The sequence below is a fragment of the Electrona antarctica genome (assembly GCF_951216825.1).
Source record: "Electrona antarctica genome assembly, chromosome: 21".
In the NCBI taxonomy this organism is placed as follows: Eukaryota; Metazoa; Chordata; class Actinopteri; order Myctophiformes; family Myctophidae; genus Electrona; species Electrona antarctica.
Window position 1 is genome coordinate 37,272,429 of NC_136802.1, and position 24,675 is coordinate 37,297,103.

At 42.7% G+C, this 24,675-nt stretch overlaps 2 protein-coding genes across 3 annotated transcripts in view; one reads left to right on the forward strand and one right to left on the reverse strand.

Annotated features, from left to right (window-relative positions):
- The window catches only part of LOC306914206 (palmitoyltransferase ZDHHC3-A-like), a 48,523-nt gene extending 37,603 nt beyond the window's left edge, over nt 1-10,920 (forward strand). The window contains exons 2-9 of the mRNA XM_079491187.1: nt 2,435-2,497; nt 2,654-2,727; nt 3,996-4,108; nt 4,645-4,706; nt 5,247-5,367; nt 6,690-6,762; nt 9,360-9,534; nt 10,037-10,920. Of these exons, the coding sequence (XP_079347313.1) occupies nt 2,656-2,727; nt 3,996-4,108; nt 4,645-4,706; nt 5,247-5,367; nt 6,690-6,762; nt 9,360-9,534; nt 10,037-10,128 (708 nt within the window). The 5' untranslated portion in view covers nt 2,435-2,497; nt 2,654-2,655 and the 3' untranslated portion in view covers nt 10,129-10,920. The remainder of the gene's footprint in view (nt 1-2,434; nt 2,498-2,653; nt 2,728-3,995; nt 4,109-4,644; nt 4,707-5,246; nt 5,368-6,689; nt 6,763-9,359; nt 9,535-10,036) is intronic.
- A 10,429-nt stretch (nt 10,921-21,349) lies between these two features.
- Nucleotides 21,350-23,353, reverse strand: LOC306914205 (uncharacterized protein). Of its 2 annotated transcripts, XM_079491186.1 has the most exons (5): nt 23,139-23,353; nt 22,812-22,888; nt 22,493-22,766; nt 21,950-22,071; nt 21,350-21,793 (listed from the first exon to the last, which is right to left on the reverse strand). In XM_079491186.1, the coding sequence occupies exons 1-5, from the start codon at nt 23,299-23,301 to the stop codon at nt 21,464-21,466; spliced, it is 966 nt and encodes a 321-aa protein (XP_079347312.1). In that variant the 5' UTR covers nt 23,302-23,353; the 3' UTR covers nt 21,350-21,463. The 2 variants fall into 2 exon arrangements, with proteins under 2 accessions (XP_079347312.1, XP_079347311.1); XM_079491185.1 differs by having other exon boundaries at nt 22,493-22,888.
- Nucleotides 23,354-24,675: the final 1,322 nt, after the last annotated feature.

The following is a 24,675-nucleotide window of genomic DNA, read 5'->3' on the forward strand; positions in this document are numbered from 1 at the left end:
GTGAGGACCAATTATATGAAGATAGGTTGAAAAGTAGTCCTTTAAACATGCATAGCATATTGTTGCTGTCAGGCAGAAAACCTCAATATCTCCATGTTTTTATTTTGTGAATTAATGCACTACTTCATCATACAGGACAGGAGTGTTGCACAAAAGTAGTGAAATTAGCAGATCTACAGTACAAGCTCCCAATGCCTGCAATGCCATTCCATCTATCTACAAATGCACCAAGTCTCTGTACGTCTGTCTGTCTGTCTGTCTGTCTGTCTGTCTGTCTGTCTGTCTGTCTGTCATCCACATAACTCGAGAACCGTTCGCCCCACCGACTTCAAATTCGACACACCACCGCAGGGGGTGCAGTGGCCGGTGTCGAGTCGGTCGGACCAACGGTTGTCGAAAACCGCCCCAAAAAGGCCTCTGCCCGGGCTCTGCCCAGGGTCTATATACGTATGGAGCTGGCCTGTTCTGACATCATTCTGACGTCTGCATATACTCCATATTTGGGCATGCCTGACAAAGAACTCCATACTGTATAATGGGCATAAAAGAGACACAGACATAATATCCGGGTGGTGCATGCGTTTCCAACTTGCGTCGTTCCAAGTAGGCCAGTGCCCAACTGGCACCGCTCTATTTAATAATAATGACTTATGAGGTTTCCATTTGAAAGCGACAATATGTATTCAGAATGTAAAGTAGGCAAATGTATAAAAAGCCATGCCATTGATTGGTTCACTATAGTTGCTGTGTCTCCCATGTGGTATGGGATACTCAAATAGCTGAACATGTGGGCCACATTATGAAAATGGCAAGGGGCCAGGGGCCAGTTGATAAAATGACAACATTAATGTTACTTTTTATTTGCCTTATTTCCACATGACGTATGAAAAGACAAGTGCAATGTGCATTATTTTATGGCTTGCCCATTTTATCTCGTTTGAATAATTATGTGCAATTAGTACATTCAACACAAACAACTGTTTCCATAAAACAAACTAACATAGGCTACTTCTGTATAAGTAGAATCATGAATAGGCCTATTTAATGTATGCAAAAGGAGGAGAAGAGAGAGAGCGAGGACATGTGTTTGTGGCTCAAACTTTGTCTAATATTGTTTTAGAGCAGTACGTGGTTCTCAAACATGTTCATGCCAAGAGCAAAGGACCCCCAATATTTTTTTCAATCTACAAAAAATAATCCCAAAATCACTTATAAACAGATTTGGCAACACTGGCCAGAAAGGACCAGTGTTCAGTGTTGCTTCTTTTTGGCTTATTTTGTATAGACCTGGTTGCTTGTTTCTGCCATAGAGTTATACTGGCAACACTTCTGGCTTCTAGCTTTGTGGATATCAACCTTACGCCAGGGCTCCACCGGACGCGTTGCGTCTCCGTCGCGTGCGTCAAAAAACGCACCGGTTCAATTGTAATGCACGCGTCGCGTCTCCGTCAACGCAACGCAACGCGGGCAGTGGAGCCACCCTTCATTGATTAAAAAGGGAACATTCCCTGACGGTGACGGAGACGCGACACTGACGCGACGCTGACGCGCCCGGTGGAGCCCGGCCGTTAGGCTATATGTAGCCATGATTCACATGACGCTCGTCTGTCATGAGACAGTCATGTTTCAGGGCTAGTATATGCAAATCTGTGATAGTCCTTTTTTATCATCTCTCTGTATGTCTCCTCCTGTATTTAAATGTCCCTCCTCCACCTTTCACTATACTTCATTCGATTCATTAGCCTACCTAATAATAATGATGTATTATAGGTAATTTATTAATTGTTTAATGTTTCCTCCTTTATTCCCGTCCAGCTTTTTTTAAATTCAGTTTTATGACGCTTTCATAATTTTCCAATTTGTATCATGGAATCCCTTCATTTTCCTTTCACTGGCCCTCGGGTCATCTCTCTCTCTCTCTCTCTCTCTCTCTCTCTCTCTCTCTCTCTCTCTCTCTCTCTCTCTCTCTCTCTCTCTCTCTCTCTCTCTCTTCTTCCTCCATTGTGCCATTGATCAATTGAATGCATGTCTATTTGTTTGCTCATTTGTTTATGAATTCTTACTGCCTTTTTGTCCTTTTCTCAATAACTCAATCTCTCACCCCATCTCTCTCTAGACACACTCTGTATCTGTCTGTCTGTCTGTCTGTCTGTCTGTCTGTCTGTATCTATCCATCTCTCAGCTCTCATGCTCTTCTCAAAATTATTTGATTCATTATTAAGCCTAAAAAAGTGTTTAGGTCAAATTTGACGTGTGTGTGTGTGTGTGTGTGTGTGTGTGTGTGTGTGTGTGTGTGTGTGTGTGTGTGTGTGTGTGTGTGTGTGTGTGTGTGTGTGTGTGTGTGTGTGTGTGTGTGTGTGTGTGTGTGTGTGTGTGTGTGTGTGTGTGTGTGTGTGTGTGTGTGTGTGTGTGTGGTGTACTCTCCATGCGTCAGTATTTAATGGGATACTACTGCTGCTGCTAGCCTGCCACTCCAAAGCTGTCTTCACTGACCCAGGTTAGTGTGTGCGCGCGTGTGTGCGTGCGTGCTACAGGTATATGCAATTGCTTGTGCATATCGTTGGAAATTGCCGATCTACAAGCTTGTACTGTAGATTTCCACAATGTGCGTGTGCGTGCGTGCGTGCGTGCGCGCGCGTGCGTGCGTGTGCAGGTATGGTGCCTCTTCCAGAGACGGCCATGGACTTCTCAGACCTGCGGTCGCAGTCTTCCAGGATGAACGAACGGGTGAGTCTGTGCTTCGACAGACACTCAGTCAGCCGCCATGAGCTGCAAATCATGTATTTATACGACCGAATGGCTGGTGTGACTAGTTAGATATTCTTGTCTGTATTTATGGCTGTGTGCATGACTGTATGTATCCATGGAATAATGACTATTTTTTTTAATGTTTTTTTGTGGCTTTCGCCTTTATTTTATATATTTTATGGAGGGACAGACAGTATGCTGACAGGAAATGGGGAGAGAGATGGGGGGAAGACATGCAGTAAATGCCAGACTGGATTACCAGCCAAGGTGCCTGGACCACTGAGCCTAATGACTGTATTTATGAAATAATCGCTATTTATGACCCAAGCCCAGGTTGAGCTGTTGGGGTTTTAAAGTGATGTTATTATTTGTGGTGCTGCTGTGCATATAGGCTGAGGGAGAGTGTCAGTGATGAAGCTCTTGTGAAATACAATTTCAAGAGGAAGGAAACCAAATTTCTTCCACAGTTTCCAGGGGAAGGAAACAGAACTCATTTTCTAAAACAGCCATTTCCGCTGCCACTGTTTTACCCGCCAGCACATCTTTCCAGCAGGCCAATATGACAGGTTGACATTGCATTGACATGCATTGAAGGAAACATGAGCTCAGTTCGGGGCTCTCCCCAGTTTGGCAGAGGGAGAGTAGCGCCCAGGATTACAGCTTAGGCAATCGGCACTGGGTGAAAAATGGGCTACAAAATCGTGGGATAAAAATGGAATAATCTTATTCTTGAAGCATGCTTTTAAATGTAAAATCAACAAATCAACATTGTTTTTGTTTTATAATTGACTAAATAAATTAGTTTGATTAATCACTTAAAGCAATTTATAAGCTCCCCAATGTCGCTGTTTCTGTTCTGGACAACTATACTCATCCGACAGTATTCCCTTTTTCTTATAGGCTACTTTTTGTTTTTGTAAACCACTTTTAAATTGACTAGTTAGACATCAGTGGTGTTCTTCCTAGGCCTGTAACAATTATTGTATAATCGTTTAATCAATTATTTTGCATAATCACCATAATCGTAAATATTGGTCATACATTTAAAAAAACTAAAAACGGCAGAAATGGCTGATCTACAAGGCTTCACTATGTGACACATTGTAAGCTTGTAGATCATTCATTCAACATTCATTATGTTCCAATGGCAAAAACACAATGAAATCATCAATCGCAATTATTTATTTTGTATGACAATCTTCAACTTAAATGCTGTAATGGTGACAGCCCTAGTTCTTCCCTTTTAGGGCTGTGAAGGCTGGACGGTGTGCAGTCGCTGTGAGACCTACAGACCACCCAGAGCCCACCACTGCAGGGTGTGTCAGAGATGCATACGACGCATGGACCACCACTGTCCCTGGTACGACCACTGATCATCACCCTGTTGCCCATTACATTTATTTCTCCAACTCTGTTGTTCTCCTCCACATGGACTCCTCCACATCCCTATCCCGGGCCTGTCATAATAGGCAATACTGTTACTGTACTGTACTGTACTGTACTGTACTGTACTGTACTGTACTGTACTGTACTGTACTGTACTGTACTGTACTGTACTGTACTGTACTGTACTGTACTGTACTGTACAAGCCCACCTCCCTGGCCTGTGTGTGTCTGTGCCTGTGTGTTAGGCTGTGCAACAGTGACACTTGGTGGTGAACAAACGCTATTTCCGTGCTCGGACACAGGGACCCAGGGACACAGCCACACACATAGCTGTCTATAGGAGTGGTTGCACCACTCAAAAATAGTTGTAGTTGCATATGTGTGCACATACAGTACGTACGTATGCATGCGCACCTGTGTATATGTGTGTGTGGGGGGTTATTTGTATGTGCAAGAGCATGATGTGTGTGTGTGTGTGTGTGTGTGTGTGTGTGTGTGTGTCGCTTCCAGGATCAACAACTGTGTAGGAGAGTTGAACCAGAAGTATTTCATCCAGTTTCTCTTCTATACGGGTGAGTTCACATTCATAGCCTGCTGATTACTACTACTTCAAGAAGTCATGCTTGATTATGAATCCTCCTAGTAGTGCAGACAGTTAAAGACATAAACACAAAGAGGAACTCTGTCTTAAGTGAACACAAACCTGTGTTCATTTTTTTTTCATTGAACAAGGCAACCAGCATGACCGACGTATGTTGACCTCTCAGGTCTTCATCAGGGATTCGTATGCATATGTCATTACCTCAGTAACCAATAGGTCGACAATGTCCAAATGCTCAAATCCATTCCGATCACTTGCAAATAGCGTGCAGTCCGAGCAAAGCCCTATAGCCCAGTCCACACCAATGATTCGCAGTGCAAGGAGTTTCAACTCTCAAATCGGTGCAAAACTACAACGAGGCAATTCAGAGCGCTCCGCAACATATTGCAATGGTTTCTTTGCATCGCAATTCATTGGTGTAGACTGGGCTAAAGGCGTCTCAACTGATAGCTCCTGTATCGCTCTCTCTCTCTCTGACTGTCTGTCTCTCTGCCCCTCTGTCTCTCTCTAGGCATGGCCAGCCTGTACTCCATGATACTGGTGGTGTCTGCGTGGGTGTGGAGGATACGAAACGAGAGAGAGGGAGACGCAGAGAAAGAAGGAGAAGAGACGCCCAGCAAGCACCTGATAGTGTGAGTAGGACGAAGACAGACTGAAGCCACCTTTACACGGCAGCGGCCTCTAGAGAAAACGGCGAAATAAAATATCAGATGTGCCTTCCATTTAGACGGCAACAGCATTATGTTGCGTCTCCGTGTAAAGGCAGAATGAAAAGTGAGAACACAATGGGACTTTTTTTTCTACAGACCGTTGCCGTGTAAAGGTGGCCTGTAATGCTGAAACATCTGACGTGGAAAACGGATCCACTGATACTGATACACTAAACCAGGGGTTCTCAACGTTTTTGGCCGGGGACCCCCGGAAATGCTTTGGCAATGTCTCGGGACCCCCGCCCCGCCCCCTCCCGACCCCCAATATAAATTGACTGCTACAATAACCTTAACCCATTTTGGGCGGGAACCCCTTTTGGTGTTTTAAGCATTGTTATAATTTAGCTATTGAAAAATAGCAGATCTACAAGCTCATAGCACGCCACCGAGTGGCGCGCTACGAGCTTGTAGGTCTGCTATTTTTGAAAAATCATGAAAATAAAATTTAAAAAAAAACTTTTTAGCCTACTTTTTTTTTTTGAAAATAATTTGGGGACCCCCTAAAATAATTTGGCGACCCCCCGAGGGGTCGCGACCCACGGGTTGAGAACCCCTGCACTAAACCACCGTTACACTGAAACAGTGAAGTGTTGAATCACTGAGACATTGAATCCTACAAAGAGTTTAGCCATTATGAACCCGAGTGACCCTATATTCTTGGATGAAAATAGCAGATCTGAACACTCACAACAAGTCACTCACAATGAGATGCGTTGTGAGCGTGTAGATCGGATATTTCCGGAAAAGGAATATGACGTAGAGGAGAACAGGGGGAAAAGAGCAGGCCAAGTATAGAGCCCTGGGGGTCCCCATTGCCTAATCAACAAAGTATAGTTTAAGTGGTTAAGAAGTGCTGCAGTCAATGCAGTGTTGATTTTCACAGCACATTTTGATTTAGTTTTAGTTGTAGTATTTTGAGTCAAATTGATTTTAGTTTGTCATATTTCAGTCATCTGTCTAGTTTTAGTCTCTTTTAATCTCTTCTCCACTAGTCGCTCTTTAACATTTTAGTCTAATTTTTATTTGATGAAATTGTCATCATAGCTTAGTTTTTATTACATTTTTCTTTACTTTTCCTCAGTGGAAAAACGAAAATCTTTTGTCATAGTTTTAGGCGACGAAATCAACACTGAGTGATGAGCTGAAATCTGTGTTTAGGATATGTTGTTTGATTTAAAAAAGTTGAATTGTATTTGTTGCATAAACAGCACAGAAGTGATTTACCTCACTCTCTCCTCTCTCAGTGCTCACTACATCATACTGCTGGTGGAGTCCGTTCTGTTTGGAGTGTTTGTCATGGTCATTTTCTACGACCAGGTACACACACACGCACGCACGCACGCACGCACACACATGCAGATGAATAGGCTAGTAACCATGTTAACCACTGGTGACAGTTAGTACCTCACAGTAACCACTAGGTGTTACAAAGGGAATTACACGGCAGAATTCTGGCATGCCTTATCCATTGACAAAGACTCACTTTATTATTTATTCTGTTGACCATGCGTGCTATGCTTTGCGTGATTGTCAAGCAATTGGACCTGTCTCACCGTTACTAGGTCTAAAACTACAATTCCCTTGATGTTGAGTATGGCTTTTAGGACTGTTTGTGCATTTAGGACTGTTTGCATTTAGGACTGTTTGTGCATTTAGGACTGTTTGCATTTAGGACTGTTTGCATTAGGACTGTTTGCATTTAGGACTGTTTGCATTAGAACTGTTTGCATTTAGGACTGTTTGCATTAGGACTGTTTGCATTTAGGACTGTTTGCATTAGGATTGTTTGCATTTAGGACTGTTTGCATTAGGACTGTTTGCATTAAGGACTGTTTGCATCAGGACTGTTTGCATTTAGGACTGTTTGCATTAGGACTGTTTGCATTAGGACTGTTTGCATTAGGACTGTTTGCATTAGGACTGTTTGCATTAGGGCTGTTTGCATTAGGACTGTTTGCATTAGGACTGTTTGCATTAGGACTGTTTGCATTTAGGACTGTTTGTGCATTTAGGACTGTTTGCATTTAGGACTGTTTGCATTTAGGACTGTTTGCATTAGGACTGTTTGCATTTAGGACGGTTTGCATTAGGACTGTTTGCATTTAGGACGGTTTGCATTAGGACTGTTTGCATTAGGACTGTTTGCATTTAGGACTGTTTGCATTAGGACTGTTTGCATTTAGGACTGTTTGCTTTAGGACTGTTTGCTGTTTGAATTTTTGTTCTGGCTTTGTTCATCTCCAGTACCTCATCCAATCTGTTTTTGAGGGGCGCTTTGTGTGTGCGTGTGTACCCCATAGCTATTATTTCATTTTTTCTGAGCACCCAACAGCTATGATTTGATTGGCTGAGCAATGTACGTATTGAGGATAAAAAGTGAGGACAGACAAGTGAGTACGCCAATTGTGATTGGCCGGAATGTGATGATGTATGATGACAAGAGCGTCCCTCACTTCACACGGGGGTGATCTTTGAGCCAATATGGGTGACCCGAATCCCTCAGGGCTCTTTCCGTTTTCTTTCATTGTTGTGAAAGATAGATTTAGCTGAAAATGGATTTGCCTGGAAACCAGACGACAAGACAAGACAGACGACAAGCTCACAACGCGTCGTGAGCTTGTCGATCTGCTACTTTCAGCAATGCTCTACTTTGTCATCTCCCGGCTTACAGTTGTAAACAGAACAAAAAGGTTTTAGTTAGAAATAATTTGAACCTATAACTATACTTAACCTTAACCCTAACCTCAGTAAAACTACAGTATACCTAAGCTTAACCCTAAGCTCAGTAAAACTACAGTATACCTAAGCTTAAACCTAACCTCAGTAAAACTAAGCCTGCCCATTGTAAGGCTCCTGGGCCATAGAATGACCTCTGGTCCGGACTCAAATTGTCTGTCAGTCGAGTGACTGCTTTGTATTGTCCCGTCCATCCATGTTTGTATATATTTTTTGTATCGTGTGACATAACAGCCTCTTGGGTTCATTATTGTAAAAAAAAAAAAAAGACATGCATCTCAATGTTTTTACTGGTTAAATTAACGTTATAATGCATTGGTTCTAAACATTTTGATATATCTTTGGTCAATAGCACTAGCCTGGCTAATAAGCCAGACCGAATCAGCCGTTGGCAAAAAAAAAATTGCCTGCCGGCGGATTACGGTCTGGAGAGGCTCAATTGTACGCCCATTTCCTACACCAGAGAACTGGTGTGGCCAATCGGGACACGGTATGCAATATGGGCGGGCTTTGGTACACTGACGTTCAATGCTGGAGACCTTTGACTGACAGTAGCTCTGACCAATTGCGTCAAAGAGAAAATGTTTGAACCCGCCCCCCGGGAAACAAGATCCATACACAGCATCTCCAGACTCAAATACCACACGACAGTGTGATTTGAGTCTGGCTTATTAGCCAGGCTACTATAGAGCGTCGCAGTCCCGCCTCCTACCCTGGACCAGGAAATTAAACCCAATGCATTATTCTCATAGACATTTCTTAAAGTATTTATTTAAAGACGGTTACGCCGCGGACAAAGCCAACTCGAGTCGTGACAACTCATGACAACACAAACAATATTTTGGACCAAACAAATAATTAGAAAGAAGAAAAAAACGGCAGGTTACAACACTTTTTTTGTTGTTTTTCTTCTTTGTAATTATTTGTTTGGTCCAAAATATTGTTTGTGTTGTCATGAGTTGTCACGACTCGAGTTGGCTTTGTCCGCGGCGTAACCGTCTTTAAATAAATACTTTAAGAAATGTCTATGAGAATAATGCATTGGATTTCATTTCCTGGTCCAGGGTAGGAGGCGGGACTGCGACGCTCTATAGCACAGCCCTAATAAGTAATCCAACACACTGACTATAATTGGTTATTGGTTCTCTCTCTCCCTCTCTCTCTCTCTCTCTCTCTAGCTGGTGTCTATAATAACAGATGAGACTCCCATTGAGCAGATGAAGCACCGGTTGATGATGAAGGACCGAGGATCTTCCTCTCCACCCTCCTCTTCCTCCCCGCAGCCCCCCCATCACGTCCCCCTGCACAAACGCAAGCCCAAGATCGCCCTGCTGAGAGAGGTGTTCGGACGAGGTGTGTGTGTGTGTGTGTGTGTGTGTGTGTGTGTGTGTGTGTGTGTGTGTGTGTGTGTGTGTGTGTGTGTGTGTGTGTGTGTGTGTGTGTGTGTGTGTGTGTGTGTGTGTGTGTGTGACGCGCGCGTGCGTGCGTGCGTGTGTAGATTATTTTCTTGATGATAATTCTATTCATTAGCTCTTTAATTAATCAAATAATCCAAAACGTAAAAGAAAAATGCATATAATGGAATCGATGAAATACTTGTTATTTTACATTTCCTCGCACAATGGTGTAGTGCTAAAATAGACAATTTGTTTATGCCAAAAATAGGGATTGATTATTTAGGGATTGATTATTAATTGATTATTTCATTAAATTGTTGATTATCAATCATTTTTACCTTAAATTGATTAGTTCTATGAACTATAGCGGTTGTGCATTTTTCTGATGAAAAAGGCTAAGCTTTTTACCGTGTCTGTCTGTCTGTCTGTCTGTCTCTCTCTCTCTCTCTGTCGCTCAGGTTCAGTGTTCTGTTGGCTCCTCCCCCTCCACTCCAGCCCGCCGACTGTGGGCGGGATCACTTACTCAGCCCTCCCGGACTACGATGTCTAACTTTTCACCTGAGACATAATGTGTGTGTGTGTGTGACCCACAAACATCCAAATAGTTCACATGAAAACAAACAGAATATGAGATTGTACAAAACTAACACTTCTCATCTGAAGTACTCGAACATCACCAAGAAGTTGAAGGGCGTGGCCTAGGATGAATTTGTACTTCGGGAACATCCCTATTAGATTTTTTTTCCGTTGTACTTAAATTGATCAATTGAGCCCCTGATCTAATTACAGACAGTATATGCCGGGTAAAACATATAGGCCTACGTTATATATACACACACACACACACACACACAGACAGACCTCTGTATCGTTCCAATTTCAGTTGCCCTCTGGTGGCGGGCGGGTGGTGTTACAGCGTGACACACAGACACAGACACACAGACAGACAGTTTTGGCCAGCTTATATAGTTAGTGCTCACTTCATTCGCAAAAAAGACCCACACTTCCTCAATTCAATTCTTCATTCTTCTATTCTTTGCCAGGTGCAAAGCAGCCTGGCTTACAATACATTTGCACACACCATACTGACGACCGTAAAGATCGACGACTCTAAACACGACCTATAAGTCATGATTGGCTGAACGGACTAAAAACCTCTGAACGCCACAACGTGGCAACAGCAGCTAATGCCGCAATGTTATGAGCTAACTGGAGCTACAGGAAAGCCATAACAAAACACAGTGAGTGAACCAACAAAAGAACATGGGCAACGCTACAATTAAGAGCTTGTTGCACCTTGCAGTCACGAGTAATTTTCTTGTTTTAATAAACTTTTTTGCATTTTATCCCTCGATATTTCCCTTTTGTTATGGTCTGGGGGCTGTGCCATAACCCTTTTGCATGCAGAGATCATAACAGACATCGCCTTCTGCTTTGAAAACTCAACCCTATTCCTGATAGCATCCATATAAAGAATGGTCCACCCAAAGTCTTGGCATTGGATGTAGTGATTTAAGAAAATGTAAATGCATGTACAATGTAGATGTCACCAGACATAGCAGTAGGCAAATATGTCATATTACGACCCAGGTCGCAGTTAACTATGAAATTGTGCATTTCCCCTCAGTCAGTCAGTCAGTCAGTCACGACCCATATATGGTCATGCCTCGTGACATCACGTGATGTCATCAATATTAAGCGCTCACCCTGCAGTCTGCTGTCACCCAGGCGGATGCGTGCACGTAACCTCGCAACCTTTTTCTTTATCCTTGATGACTATTTCTATGTATTTGATGTATTACCATGTGTTCTTGCTTAAATCGCTAAATCGTAAATTGCTCTGTATTACAATTACAATTACAATTACAATTTAGGCATTTAGCAGACGCTCTTAATCCAGAGCGACTTACATTAGGCAAGAACAAAAGTATGGGAATACATCACATATATAAAATGCATTTATCAAGAAACATGCGTAAGCTAAGAATGTAACTAGAACATATCTATATAATGACACTATACATATTAAATATACATATATACTATACTATGCTATACATATGTACTATGATGTGCTATGACTACATACAATGCAATTATTGTGCTGTCTACATGACATGCTATAAGTCTGTTTCAAATGCTATCTAAGTCTAAAAAGTGCTATCTAAGGGGGTAGGATAAGTGCTATGGGCCATGATGGAGTCTGAAAAGGTGGGTCTTCAGACTATGGCGGAAGATTGGGAGTGATGCTGCAGTTCTGATTGCAACGGGGAGTGCATTCCACAGTTTTGGGGCCAGAAGGGAGAAGAGTTTGGGACGTGTGGAGCGTTGTCCCGGTGTTTTTAGTGAGGGTACTTCCAGCTTTCCTGCGTTGGCTGATCTGAGTGCGCGGGAGGGTTTGTAGGGTTCAATCATGCTTGCAAGATATGGGGGAGCCATACCTTTGGTTGCTTTGAATGCCAGCATCAGAGTTTTGTATTCTGTGCGGGCAGCGACTGGGAGCCAGTGCAGGGAGCGGAGCAGGGGGGAGACATGTGAGAATTTTGGCTGGTTGAAGACCAGACGAGCTGCGGCGTTTTGGATCAGTTGGAGAGGCTTAAGTGCACATGCCGGTAGGCCAGTAAGGAGCGAATTACAATAGTCAAGTTTTGACAAGACTGTTGTCTGGATTAGGAGCTGGGCTGATTCCTGGGTGAGGAACGGTCTAATTCGTCGTATGTTATAGAGTGTGAACCTACAGGATCGAGTGACAGCTGTGATGTGAGTTTTAAACGAGAGCTGACTGTCCAGGACAACACCAAGGTTCCTGGCTGTTGGGACAGACGTTACCAGGGCGTTGTCTACGGAAATAGTTAGCTCCCGCATAGGGCAGGACTTAGCTGGGAAGAAGAGAAGCTCAGTCTTGTCTGGGTTCAGCTTGAGGTGGTTGGAGGACATCCACTGTGAGATGTCAGCCAGGCATGCAGTGATGCGCTCTTCCACCTGAGTGGCAGAGGGGGGGAAGGATAGAAACAGTTGTGTGTCATCGGCATAGCAGTGATAGGATATATTGTGAGCAGAGATGATAGTGCCAAGGGATTTGGTGTACAGTGAGAAAAGAGCATTAGAGAAGCATTAGCATTAGAGAAGAGAGTATTAAGAGCTTCTGCTAAATGCCTAAATTGATAGTCACAGAGGCAAAATTAGAGGTCCACCACAAGAGGGTGCTGTCACTCCTGTTGAACGTTTATCAGCTTTAGCATGGCAGCCCAGGTTTGACCAGTTCCTCTTTAAAGGAGCATTCAGTGATTTGGGAGATTTGGAAAACCACCCAGTCCGCCCCGGTAACAAAATGTGCACATGCACGCTCTACAGTGGGGGGAAGTGCAACAGGCCAACAGCATGTGCACCAAGGCCCGCCCCCACTCGATCATGATTGGAGGAAGGCCCCTCTCATCCTGATTGGATGAAGGCTTTGCCACCCAAAGCCCAAACTGAAACTAGGGTTTTTTGACCCCAGGGGCTCACTGGGGACAGGGAGGAACTCCTTATATGGTCAGCACACTCTATAGTAGGGAGAATTATCCAGAAAAAAAGAAAAAATAAGTGATATTTGAATTAAGTCAAATCACTGAATATACCTTTAAGCTATACTGTAGGTGAAAGAACACAATGTTATGTCATAACGCCTGAGGACGTTTTTGCATAGTTTGACATTTTGAAATTTGTGAATGTCATAAATGGATTCAGCATCCTCAACATCGGCCAAGCAGTTTCTGAAATATTGTCCATATAGTATTATGCTAATGAAAGCTTATTATGCTAATTATGAAAATTGCCATAATGCAACATATGCAAGTTAGCATCCGGCAGTTTCTAAATGCTGGGGACCCATACTCTGGCGACTTTGCCAGAGGTTTTATAGGGCGACTTTGCCAGGCTTTGGGGCGACCGTTTGGGGGCGAGATGGACCGTACCTGTTACCTACACAAGCAGGCACAGTTTGACAGGCAGACTGACAGATTGATTACATAGACAATAGACATACACATTGAGAAAGACACCTTTGCCTACTTTGTTTTTCTTGTCCTACCAGGTCTTCGGCACACGACAGTGTGATATGAGTCTGGCTTATTAGCCAGGTTAGTGATCGGTTACATCAAGTGTCTCAAACTATAGTCAGGTCCCTTTTTCTTTGATTTTGATTTTTTTTAAAGATTTGCATAACTACATTTTTGGAAAGGGTATTATGTAAGGAATCAGAAAATCAATGTTTGCATTTGCCCAGATGTCCGTCCGTATGGCTCCCATATTGGAATTTACAAAATGGCCACCGTAAAATGTACATTTTGTAATATCTCTGCCTCTAAATAAGCTAGAACATTGATTTTAACTGCTAAACCTACATTCTCAGCATCAAGGAAACCAATGATGGTAGTTATAAAGCTACAAAAAATCTCAACATTAACCCTCCATAACGTTAGGTGCTAGAGTCTCGGGGCTTGCATTTTCGGATTCAGCTGCGAATTACCTTTCCAATGACATGCGGAATGGATTTATTGTTTTTCAGAATTTTGTGAAAACCTTTAACAGTTCTAGTGCCGCTAATTGTTTGATCCAGTGTTCCGCCGCTGCATAATACGCTATTCCCGCTATTTGTTTAATGCGTTTAATTCTCTGTTTTAAAATAATTAAAAATAAACAAAAAGCATTTATCCGGGACCACTCAGTTCACACGGGTGTGATTTTTTATTATTTATTTACCCAGGGAAGTAGCTGAGCACAGGTGCTCATTTTCAGCAACGCCCTGCACATAGAAACACACACACACACACACACACACACACACACACACACTCACACTCACACACTGTGTACACACACACACGCACTGTGTATTTCAGTTCCAAAGCTATTAATTGCTGATTTTCGTATGTTGAGAAGTGGAGAATTTGGTCACTAACCTTCGACACAAGTTCTCAGGATCTCAACATGGTCCCTTCCCAGAGACGGGGGGGGGGGGGGTTGATTTTCTGATACGTTGAGCGGTCTTGTAGTTGACTTCATCAGTTGTGTAAGTGATGGCCAGGGTCAAATGCATTGGATAGAGATAGTTCATGATGAGCCCTCCAGCGCTGGCTCCAGTCATCTCTGTCCTCCATCTGGCTAGCTGGACAGTACTTTCCAGCCCTGCATTGTATGTTGCAGGACCACATTGGAAGCAAGTGTGTTTCATTGTGCTTGTCATTATGCTAGACATCCTCTGTTGCAAACAAAAGGCTACTTTTTATAATGTAAGTGACCTGGTGCCAATTTTAGTTTTACACCTCTGCTGCTTAGCGGACAGTGTGGTGTTGTAGAGGAGGTCTCCCCGGACGCGTGCATATGTCACACTAGTCGAAACATAGCAGGGATTTTTGTCCAGCGTCCACTTTAGTCCACTGTAGTCTGGAAATGGGACGTTTTTTTAAGTTTTTTTACATCTGAGCTGGTGCCAATTTTTGTTTTACACCTCTGCTGCTTAGCGGACAGTGTGGTGTTGTAGAGGAGGTCTCCCCGGACGCGTGCGTATGTCACACTAGTCGAAACATAGCAGGGATTTTTGTCCAGCGTCCACTTTAGTCCACTGTAGTCTGGAAATGGGATTTTTTTTTGACATTTTTTGACCTGTGACCTGGTGCCAATTTTTGTTTTACACCTCTGCTGCTTAGCGGACAGTGTGGTGTTGTAGAGGAGGTCTCCCCGGCCGCGTGCGTATGTCACACTAGTCGAAACATAGCAGGGATTTTTGTCCAGCGTCCACTTTATAAAGTCCATGCTCTCCAGTGAATAGCATTTATCCATTTAGATAACTTTTTAATTACTTATCTTTACACAGAAACATTACTTATTACTTATTTTTACACAGAAACATAATGTGTGTCCTATAGCATCGTTTAAATGCTTAATTTATAGTTTTAATCTTTTTTTCAATACTCTAGAGGGTACTCTTATTTTGAAGAGATCGTCCCCCGGAAGTCTTATATTTGCTAGCTTAGATTTGCTAGAAAACAGTGCCGGCGAGGAGCTGGTTTCAGAAATGTTTTAAAGCATTATGTTATACTTTAGCTATTGAAAAATAGCAGATCTACAAGCTCATAGCGCGCCACCGAGTGGCTCGCTACGAGCTTGTAGGTCTGCTATTTTTGAAAAATCATAAAAATGCGGCACAAATCTTTGAATATATATTCTTTCAGAAGACTTTCTTTTTTTTTTACGTCAAAATGGGTTAAGGTCTTCTCCCATATGTGATTTCCACACTCTCGGGCAATTACATATATTTTTGGGGGTCCTTGACATGAAACTTTTTGAACACAACTGACATAGAAACATAGGTTTCTCAATTTCCCAATTTTTTTGTAGCTCTCTCTCTCTCTCTCTTTCTCATCCCTCTCTTTCTCTTTGTCTCTCTGCCTCCCTCTACGCACGCACGCACACACACGCACGCACGCACACACACACACACACAGCCTCATGGATCCATCCTATTTAGCCTTATATTGTGAACCATGAACAGAAATGATTGAGTGATAGAGTGACTACTGAGAGGTCGTATGATCCGAGGGCATGCCATGGTGTGTTTGGCTGTTTATGTATGAGGGACTGTTACACAGCCCTTCCACGGGATGAGGAGAGTGTGGAAATCACATATGAGAGAAGACCTTAAATGGGGATTGGAAAAAATCAGATTCCATGTGAGTTGTACGTGACCTGTCTGCAGTTAGACTTATTTAGACTTATTTAAACGAATCAGGAATCAGATTTCAATCTGGATGTGGCACAGATCTGATTCAGATCTGAATGGGGCCTAAGGGAAATGTGTTCTGCACTGACCCCCCCCCCCCCCCCCCCCCCCCCCCCTAGTGTCCAAGTTCACTTACTGTACAAGTGAGTAGACCTACAGTGCATTCTGTTGTACATAAAATGATCCAAGGAAGATTTTTAGTTCAAATGGTTTAAAAGAAAACATTAAATATTCTGATAGTAAGCATTGTCATAGACTAGAGTGTTTGTTCAGTAACAGGGGTTTCTCTGTATCTCCAGCTGTTTAATAAACTGAAAATATGTTTTCCGGTGGATGACAAATTCACCCCATCAGAAAGGAGTACCTTGATTGGATGTACAGTATTCCAATTCCACTGTTGTTTATCCAGTGTGATTAATATATTATTTTAAAGGTTATTGCAATTTGATCTGTGACTTTTGCAGAACCCAATGTTTTAATTCAGAGGTTGGTTTCAAATGAAATCATTTTTATTATCTCGGTATAAGCACATCAATATGAATCTGCGTTCTTATTCAGACTGGTTATCTTAGCACTTCATCGTGGATTCCTTGGGTGAAATTCCCACGGTAAAATTGAAGTTTTAACACTTCACATATGTGTCGACATGTAGAGAAATTCTTCATTGAGATCCACCTTTTGTTAAATGCACTTTGTCTGTCCAAACAGAATAACACACACTTGACTTAACCATCATTTTATTTTAATTGGCAAATTGATCATTTTCAGTGTTATGGAACAATTTAACCATCAATTGATTTTAGACTGTAAAGAGACTGCACAGAGCTCCACGACCACCAGCGACCACCAATCAATCAACATCTGCCCAGGGATGGAGGCTTGAAGACGGGGCAGATGTGTATGTATATATATATCTATATATCTCCGGCCTATACCTTAGGCAGATGGACGTCCGTTTCCGTATCCGCTCAATACCGGATTTTCTACCTGCAAAGTGAACTGGTACTCCCTGCACATAGACGCAAGTCATGCAAGCCGAAGGGAGAGAAACACTTCTCCTCTCTCCAGTCTGTGTATGGTGGTGGTGGTAGATTATTAACAAGGGATCGCATCGCTGACTGACATAAACACAGTTACAATTCAGAAGCACTTCATTAAGAAAACACTAATCTGCCCCATTCTGATGTTATATAATGTTTTGATTGTTTTCCTCTTGGACATGCGTTTGTGCACGGGCACAGTGGCAGCTTTATTTAATATAGTATTTTGATAGCTCCGGACCGTCCCGGCCTACTTTCACCCCTGCTGGAGAGCATATCCCTTACAAATAGGACGCTGGACCAAAATGGCATGTCAAAAAAAATGGCATGACAAAAAAAAATTGCGATGAAAATTAAGAGGCTATAGAGCGTCGCAGTCCCGCCTCCTACCCGGGACCAGGAAATGAAATCCAATGCATTATTCTCATAGACATTTCGTAAAGTATTTATTTAAAGACGGTTACGCCGCGGACAAAGCCAACTCGAGTCGTGACAACTCATGACAACACAAACAATATTTTGGACCAAACAAATAATTAGAAAGAAGAAAAACAACAAAAAAAGTGTTGTAACCTGCCGTTTTTTTCTTCTTTCTAATTATTTGTTTGGTCCAAAATATTGTTTGTGTTGTCATGAGTTGTCACGACTCGAGTTGGCTTTGTCCGCGGCGTAACCGTCTTTAAATAAATACTTTACGAAATGTCTATGAGAATAATGCATTGGATTTCATTTCCTGGTCCCGGGTAGGAGGCGGGACTGCGACGCTCTATAGATCTATAAAGAACTACACACATCATATTCGATTATTATCATCTTTACTGTGCTATTGCCAACAATTCAACCAACTGCAACCAACTGCAAACCACTTCACCTGTGGGCAGTGGGCCACAGGTGTATTGCATAATGCAATTTGCAACTTGCATTCAACTGCATGTGGCATATTATCAAATTATTCTGTTGTCTTGTGTGAGATCTTAATTTTATTGCATATTAAAATAATAGGCCTAACTATAGATTTAGGATAGGGCAGGGGTGGGAAACTTTGATGATGGAGAGGGACACTCCAGAGGACCACAATGCATAGTCAAAAATAGCTGATCTACAAGCTCAAACTGCGACGCGTTTTGAGCTTGTAGATCTGCTATCTTTGCTATTTTATAATTGGAATCCTGAAATATGTTTAGCTATTTCTGAATTGGAATCCTGAAAATTAACATTTGTATTTAATTTCAAATACATTTATATGTTCCTTCCTACTGTATGTTAACTGTATGAACTTAAATGCAAATACATGGGACATAAAAAAGACTAGATAGTATAGTCATTAAAGTAATTAAAGTGGGTCATGTTTGCATGTTTGGTATTGTAACAGCTGAAATCAATAATATATCAGTATTCCGATATTAACCTGTGGGCCGCGAAGGTGCCACATGTGGCCCCCACCTAAAGTGCGGCAGGTAGATATGAGTAAATAAAGCATGTGATACTGTGGTATCGATCATTCTCATGTTCATATTCTTCCTATTACTTATGTAAGGAGGAAGAGGATGTATGTTGTTGCTTTGTCTGTTCACAGTGCATTATGTCATTATACTGCATGTCATGCTGTTTACAAGTTTGTCCACCAGGGGATGCTCATGTAACACACTTCTAGGTTTGCTCATGATCAGTTTTAGCTGTCAGCAGTAGTCTCTAGTCTCGAGACAGACTGTTGACTGGCAAGTGGCAAAGAGGGCGCTGTTTTTCCTTTATTGTTTGACGATGGGTTCTCAGATTGTGTTAGCAGTGACAGTGGTGACCCTGCTGATGTTCTACATAAAAGAGAACCAGAAAACCACAAGGTGAGTCTTACACCCACGCATGCATAGGCTACTAACATACACACAAATTGCCCTGCCTATAGTCCAGAAGACTATACAATAGTCTTCTGGAGAATGGAGATATATTATATCTCGTTTGGCCAGGGGGACTGAGAACAAAATGCTAGATGTTAGACTGAACACATGTTTTGCATATATTTTCCAGTGGCCCCGGCCTCAGTGCCTGCAGGAACCCCCCTGAAGATGATGGAGAGGTGAGTATTATGATTATTTCCGATTCTTCATTGTTCTTTGCTCTGGTGTAACGTGTGCGCTATTGTGATGTTTTCACTCTGCATTAATTGTTTTTGTGTTGCTTTGAATGAAAACATGTTTGACGAGGCTCTTTCATGGCCAAATCCCTCTTGAAAACGGTTAGTGTGTGTATTAATACACGTTGGCACACTTGAAGGGTTTTTTCTTTTTTTTTTGCCAATAAAGTATTTTATCTATGTTAAAATGTCAGTTTAGTTACCGTAGCAGCCTGTCTCCTGCTGCTGCTGTTGGATGCGTTTGTGTTCATGGTAACCAATGGGAGCTTCCTCTACTACACACAACACATTGTGGAGAGAACATTCTTCATTTTCAGGACTTTTGTCTTTATTTCAAAAGGCACAAAGAAACAAACATTACATTATCTCATCAATTCAACTGTTTAAAACTGTATGAATAGTTAAGTCACAACCGTCGACTTTACAGTAATGAAGGTGCATTCAGTTCCAATGCGCTTTTGAAATCAATGGACTTTGAATGGGTTTCATGCCTTCATAATGGACTATATGTACAGTATACCAACTTCAATGAGGTGTTCATCCAACAATAGAGATAAGTAACACAAAGAAAAGGATACAATACAAAGTAAAGTTGCTTAACTGTGATTTAAAAAAAATACTTTAAATCTTAAAAAACATAATCAAAGAACAAAAACATGGTAATATATCAAATACATAAAAATTGTTATCATGAATCATACGTAAGCAAACAACCTAACAGTGGAATATCTATATAATGAAGCTATGCGTATACACTATAGAGTGCTACTGTATGTCTGCATAAAATGCTATCCAAGTTACATAAGTTGAGCCTATGCAAAGGAACAATAACCTCCTATGTACACTATGGCTTACTGCTCATAACAAACACTGTTCTGTAAAGATTATATAAACAAAACACATATCATGAAATGGAGGGATTACACATTAGCTTGAATGACAATGCAAGATTATTCATATTAATACCCTAATCGCATAAAATATGTAAAAGTAACAATTGTATAGCAACCACTGACTATAGCCCTTCATCAAGTTGACTATTTTAATTCTCCTACACAACTATTTACGTGTTGCTGTTGCCTGCTTGGGATATTAATTCTCGGGGCATGGTCCCATAATCTTCTACAGAGGAACCACAGAGAGCATCCTGACTGGATGCGTCACTGCCTGCATAGGCGGCGGTTGAGCCTGACGTTTGGGACGGCTAATATTTGTAGTATTATACAGCGCCAGCATGGATGACTGACCGTGACATTAAATTAATTGATTCAACCATGCTCCCATAACAAGCTAAATAACAACGCAACAAGGCTTCCGTTTCAAAATCACATCTTCTGTCTGTCCTCGATTAGCTTTGGTCTGTGTGGACTGGGAGGAATTATTTCTATTTACGACCACAAACACCAGGAAAAGTACAGTAGGCTACTTGTTCTTCTGTCTGTCTGTTCCTGTCAATCTTTTTTTTCTTTTTTTGCCCCTTTTTCTCCCCAATTTCTATTTACAACCACAAACACCAGGTAAAGTACAGTAGGCTACTTGTTCTAATGTCTGTCTGTTCCTGTCAATCATTTTTTCTTTTCATTTTATCCCCTTTTTTGGCCCTTTTTCTCCCCAATTTACTCATTATGCCAATGTATTGCCCCCAACACAGATTTCTGTACATTGTCACAAGCTCACCTGGAGCTCCTACCGGGAGGATGTAGAGCCTTCATCTGACTCCTCTCACCCAACACTCCCTGCTGACAGGAAGGAATACTCTGTAGGATTATGTGCAGTGACTATATATACATATATAACCCTCTCCGCCCGGCTTCTCTACCCCGAACATGGGCCAAATGTGTTTGTGTAGATACTCGACAAAGCCAGATGCATTGTGGTGGATTCGAACCCCCAAAGACTCCGCAATGGTGGGCACACATACTTTACTGTGCCACACAAGCGTCTCAAGTGTCTATGGGGCCTGGACTCCAGTCTCAGCACTGGGTCCAGCTTCAACAACTACTTGTTGATCTATCTCTTCATACTGGTGGTATTCTGTCTCCTCACTGGGTCCAGCAGCTTCAACAACTACCTGTTGATCTATCTCTTCATAATCTGAGTCTTCTGCCTCTTCAATGGGGCCAGATTCAACAACTACTTGTTCATCTATCACGTCATACTCGAGGCCAGATTCAGAATCAGAACCAACAACATTATAATACTCGATATCAATGTTCTCATTTCTGGCATTATAATGAACCGTCGCAGTGTCCCACACTCCTGCATTATGTCTTCTGGTGGCCTGGAGAAACACAGAAACACCCAACGTTAAGTCACTGAATCACATCTGGCTGAGAACCCTCCTATCTCTCTATTGTTTGTTTGTATATGAAGACACTTGAACTCTGGTTTAACTGTCATTTACATTCCAGTCTTGTGTTGTGTAAAGATGTATTACCTTCCAGAGACTATAGAGGGCAATGGGTACCAGCATCAACAGCAGCACCAACAGCAGCACCACCACAGTGATTGTAACTCTGCTGCTGTTGTCCTCAGGTGTCGGAGGGACTGTAGGAGGGACTGTGGGAAAAAAAACATCACCAAATAAACCTTCATGTTTGATTGAATCATGCCTGACGGAGATTCATATTGTGAGTTTAACCCATTTAGACCTGAGGCCGATTAAAAAAGGGCTTCTAAATGCTAACAGTTTTCTGAAAAACCTGTGTTTCTATGTCAGTGGTGCTCAACCTTTTTCATGTCAAGGACCCCCAGAATTATCTGTATTTGGCCCAAAATATGTTGTTCCAGGGACCCCCCCCCCCGCCGCCAGAAGCAAAGATTTGAGTTAAGAAAATTCACTCTGAAAGAATATATATATTCAAAGAATTGAGCCACATTTTCAAGATGTATCAAAAATAGCAGACCTGCAAGCTCGTAGCTCGTAAACCATTCTGGGTTCCCGCCCAGAATGGTTTAAAGGTAATTTCATTCAGGTTACCTGTGACGGTGAGAGAGAGGATGTCGCTCTCAGAGGAGACATTGTGAGAAAACACCTTGGTGTGTTTTATAACAACGTCGACGTGATAAGCACAGCTGTAATTCCCTTGGTGGCCGGGGCCTGCTTCGAAGAACAGGAAGTTGGCAGAGTGATTGACAGCTGGCTGGGTGTGGTTGTGTGTGCTGTTGGCTCCAGTGAAGGTGAGGTGGAAGGAGCCGTCTGGGTACTGTGGCAGGATGGAGCAGCTGATGCTGAAGTTGGAACCTTCCAACACCTGCTGCCCCTGCTGCTGGCCCTCAGAAACCCCGTTTAGAGACACCTGCTGCCCCTGCTGCTGGCCCTCAGAAACCCCGTTTAGAGTGGGGAAGACGCTGATGTTTGGCTTAAACAGAAGATCTGTAACAAGACACGAGTGATTGAATTATAGTACAGCAGATATTTACATACAGTATAGAGTAGCCAATGAGATGGAACCAAGATTAGAGATCCAACATATTGTAAGGCTTTTGTATGGCTTTTGCTGAAATTAGACGATGCAAAAAAAGTTATTTTAAATGAATTCAGAAAAAGAAACATCCTGTTTCTATGCTGTAGATAGGTAGGTTAAGTAAGTAGGCAAGTAGACGGACGTCACTGTTTGTGTTACCTGAACAGATCACCTCCAATGTGACAGTGGAATTCTGAGACAGTGTCATTCCACACTCCCTCAGTGAAGACTCGGTTCCAACACAGTCAGCTGTGATCCACCACACAGGTTGAACCGTTGAAGCAGGACTCCTTTGTGTTGAAACGTCAGAGCCACAATCCATCTGCCTACACACGACAAAGGATGACTTCAGGTTCCAGTCGGACTGACCATCCACGGGTCTCCAGTCTCCCTGGTGTTGCATCTCCAGTACACCGCTACAGTTACTGCTTCCTCCTATCAACCTGACGTCATCAGGCTCTGTACAGAGACAAGACCGTTACAAACCATTTAGAGCAGACATGCCTTGTGAGCCGAAAGTGTTCAGTTCTCCCACTCCATGGGAGAATGGATGATGGTGTTCTGTTAACAGATGGTGGGGATCTATTCCTAACACTGTCTAACACTAACACATGGTGAGCTGTCACTCCCAAGACGGCAAACGGGTGACTTCTTGGAACGGATTTGACCAAACGTCAAACTCAAAACTCAAAGTTTGAGCACGGAATATCTGCAACTTATATATAACGGGTGTCCCTGGCTGTGGCACACCCTCATGCCATGCTCAGCCAATCACAGTGCATAATGGGAATAATGGCACACCTTCCAGCCAATCACAACGGCCAACCACATCGCCAATTTCGGCGCCATACATGGTTAATTTTGCTGCAATTCCGTCCTCAAATTTTGGCGGCATAGATGGTAATTTTCCCTCCTCATATTTTGAGGACATTACTAAAATTATTAGATTATACCTGAGCAGGTGAGTCCAACAGTCTTGTCAGGTGAGCAGGTGGTGTTTCTAGTTGAGTCTGAGGTTCTACAGTCCAGGAGAACAGACTCGTTGCCTTCACACTGGAACTCTTTGGTCCACATCGAAGCGTTCACTTCTCCATAGAGCGCCCCCTGGGGGACTGAAGGAGCACCGCAGCCAAGATCCCTACAGACCACCTTTGCGTCCTGCTGGTCAAAGTCATCTTCACACACTGAGACCCACAACTGGTTAGACTTCACCTCCAGTCTGCCTGAACACACACTGGTCCCATTCACCAACCTCACAGACTCTGGAGAGAGAGAGAGAGAGAGGGGGGGTGGTTGTCAACGTACGTGTATCTTATTAATGGCAATTCTTGCAACATGTTTCAACACGCACGCGCATGCACGCGCACACACACACGAGTTGTGGAGGTGAAGTGGAGTCCACATTATTGTAATAGTTGAGGTCACTGTTTATGTGTTTTACCCGAACAGAACACCTCCAGTCTCTCAGTGGAATTGTGAGACTCCTTTGTTCCACACTCCCTCAGTGAAGATTGAGATCCAACACATGGAATCTTCCACACAGGTTCAACGGTTGCATCAGACCTCCTTTGTGTTGAAACAGCAGAGCCACAGTTCAGCTGTCTACACACTACAGATGATGACTTCAGGTTCCAGTCATAAATAGAACCCGCTGGTCTCCACTCTTCCTGGTGTTTCACCTCCAGTATACCAGAAC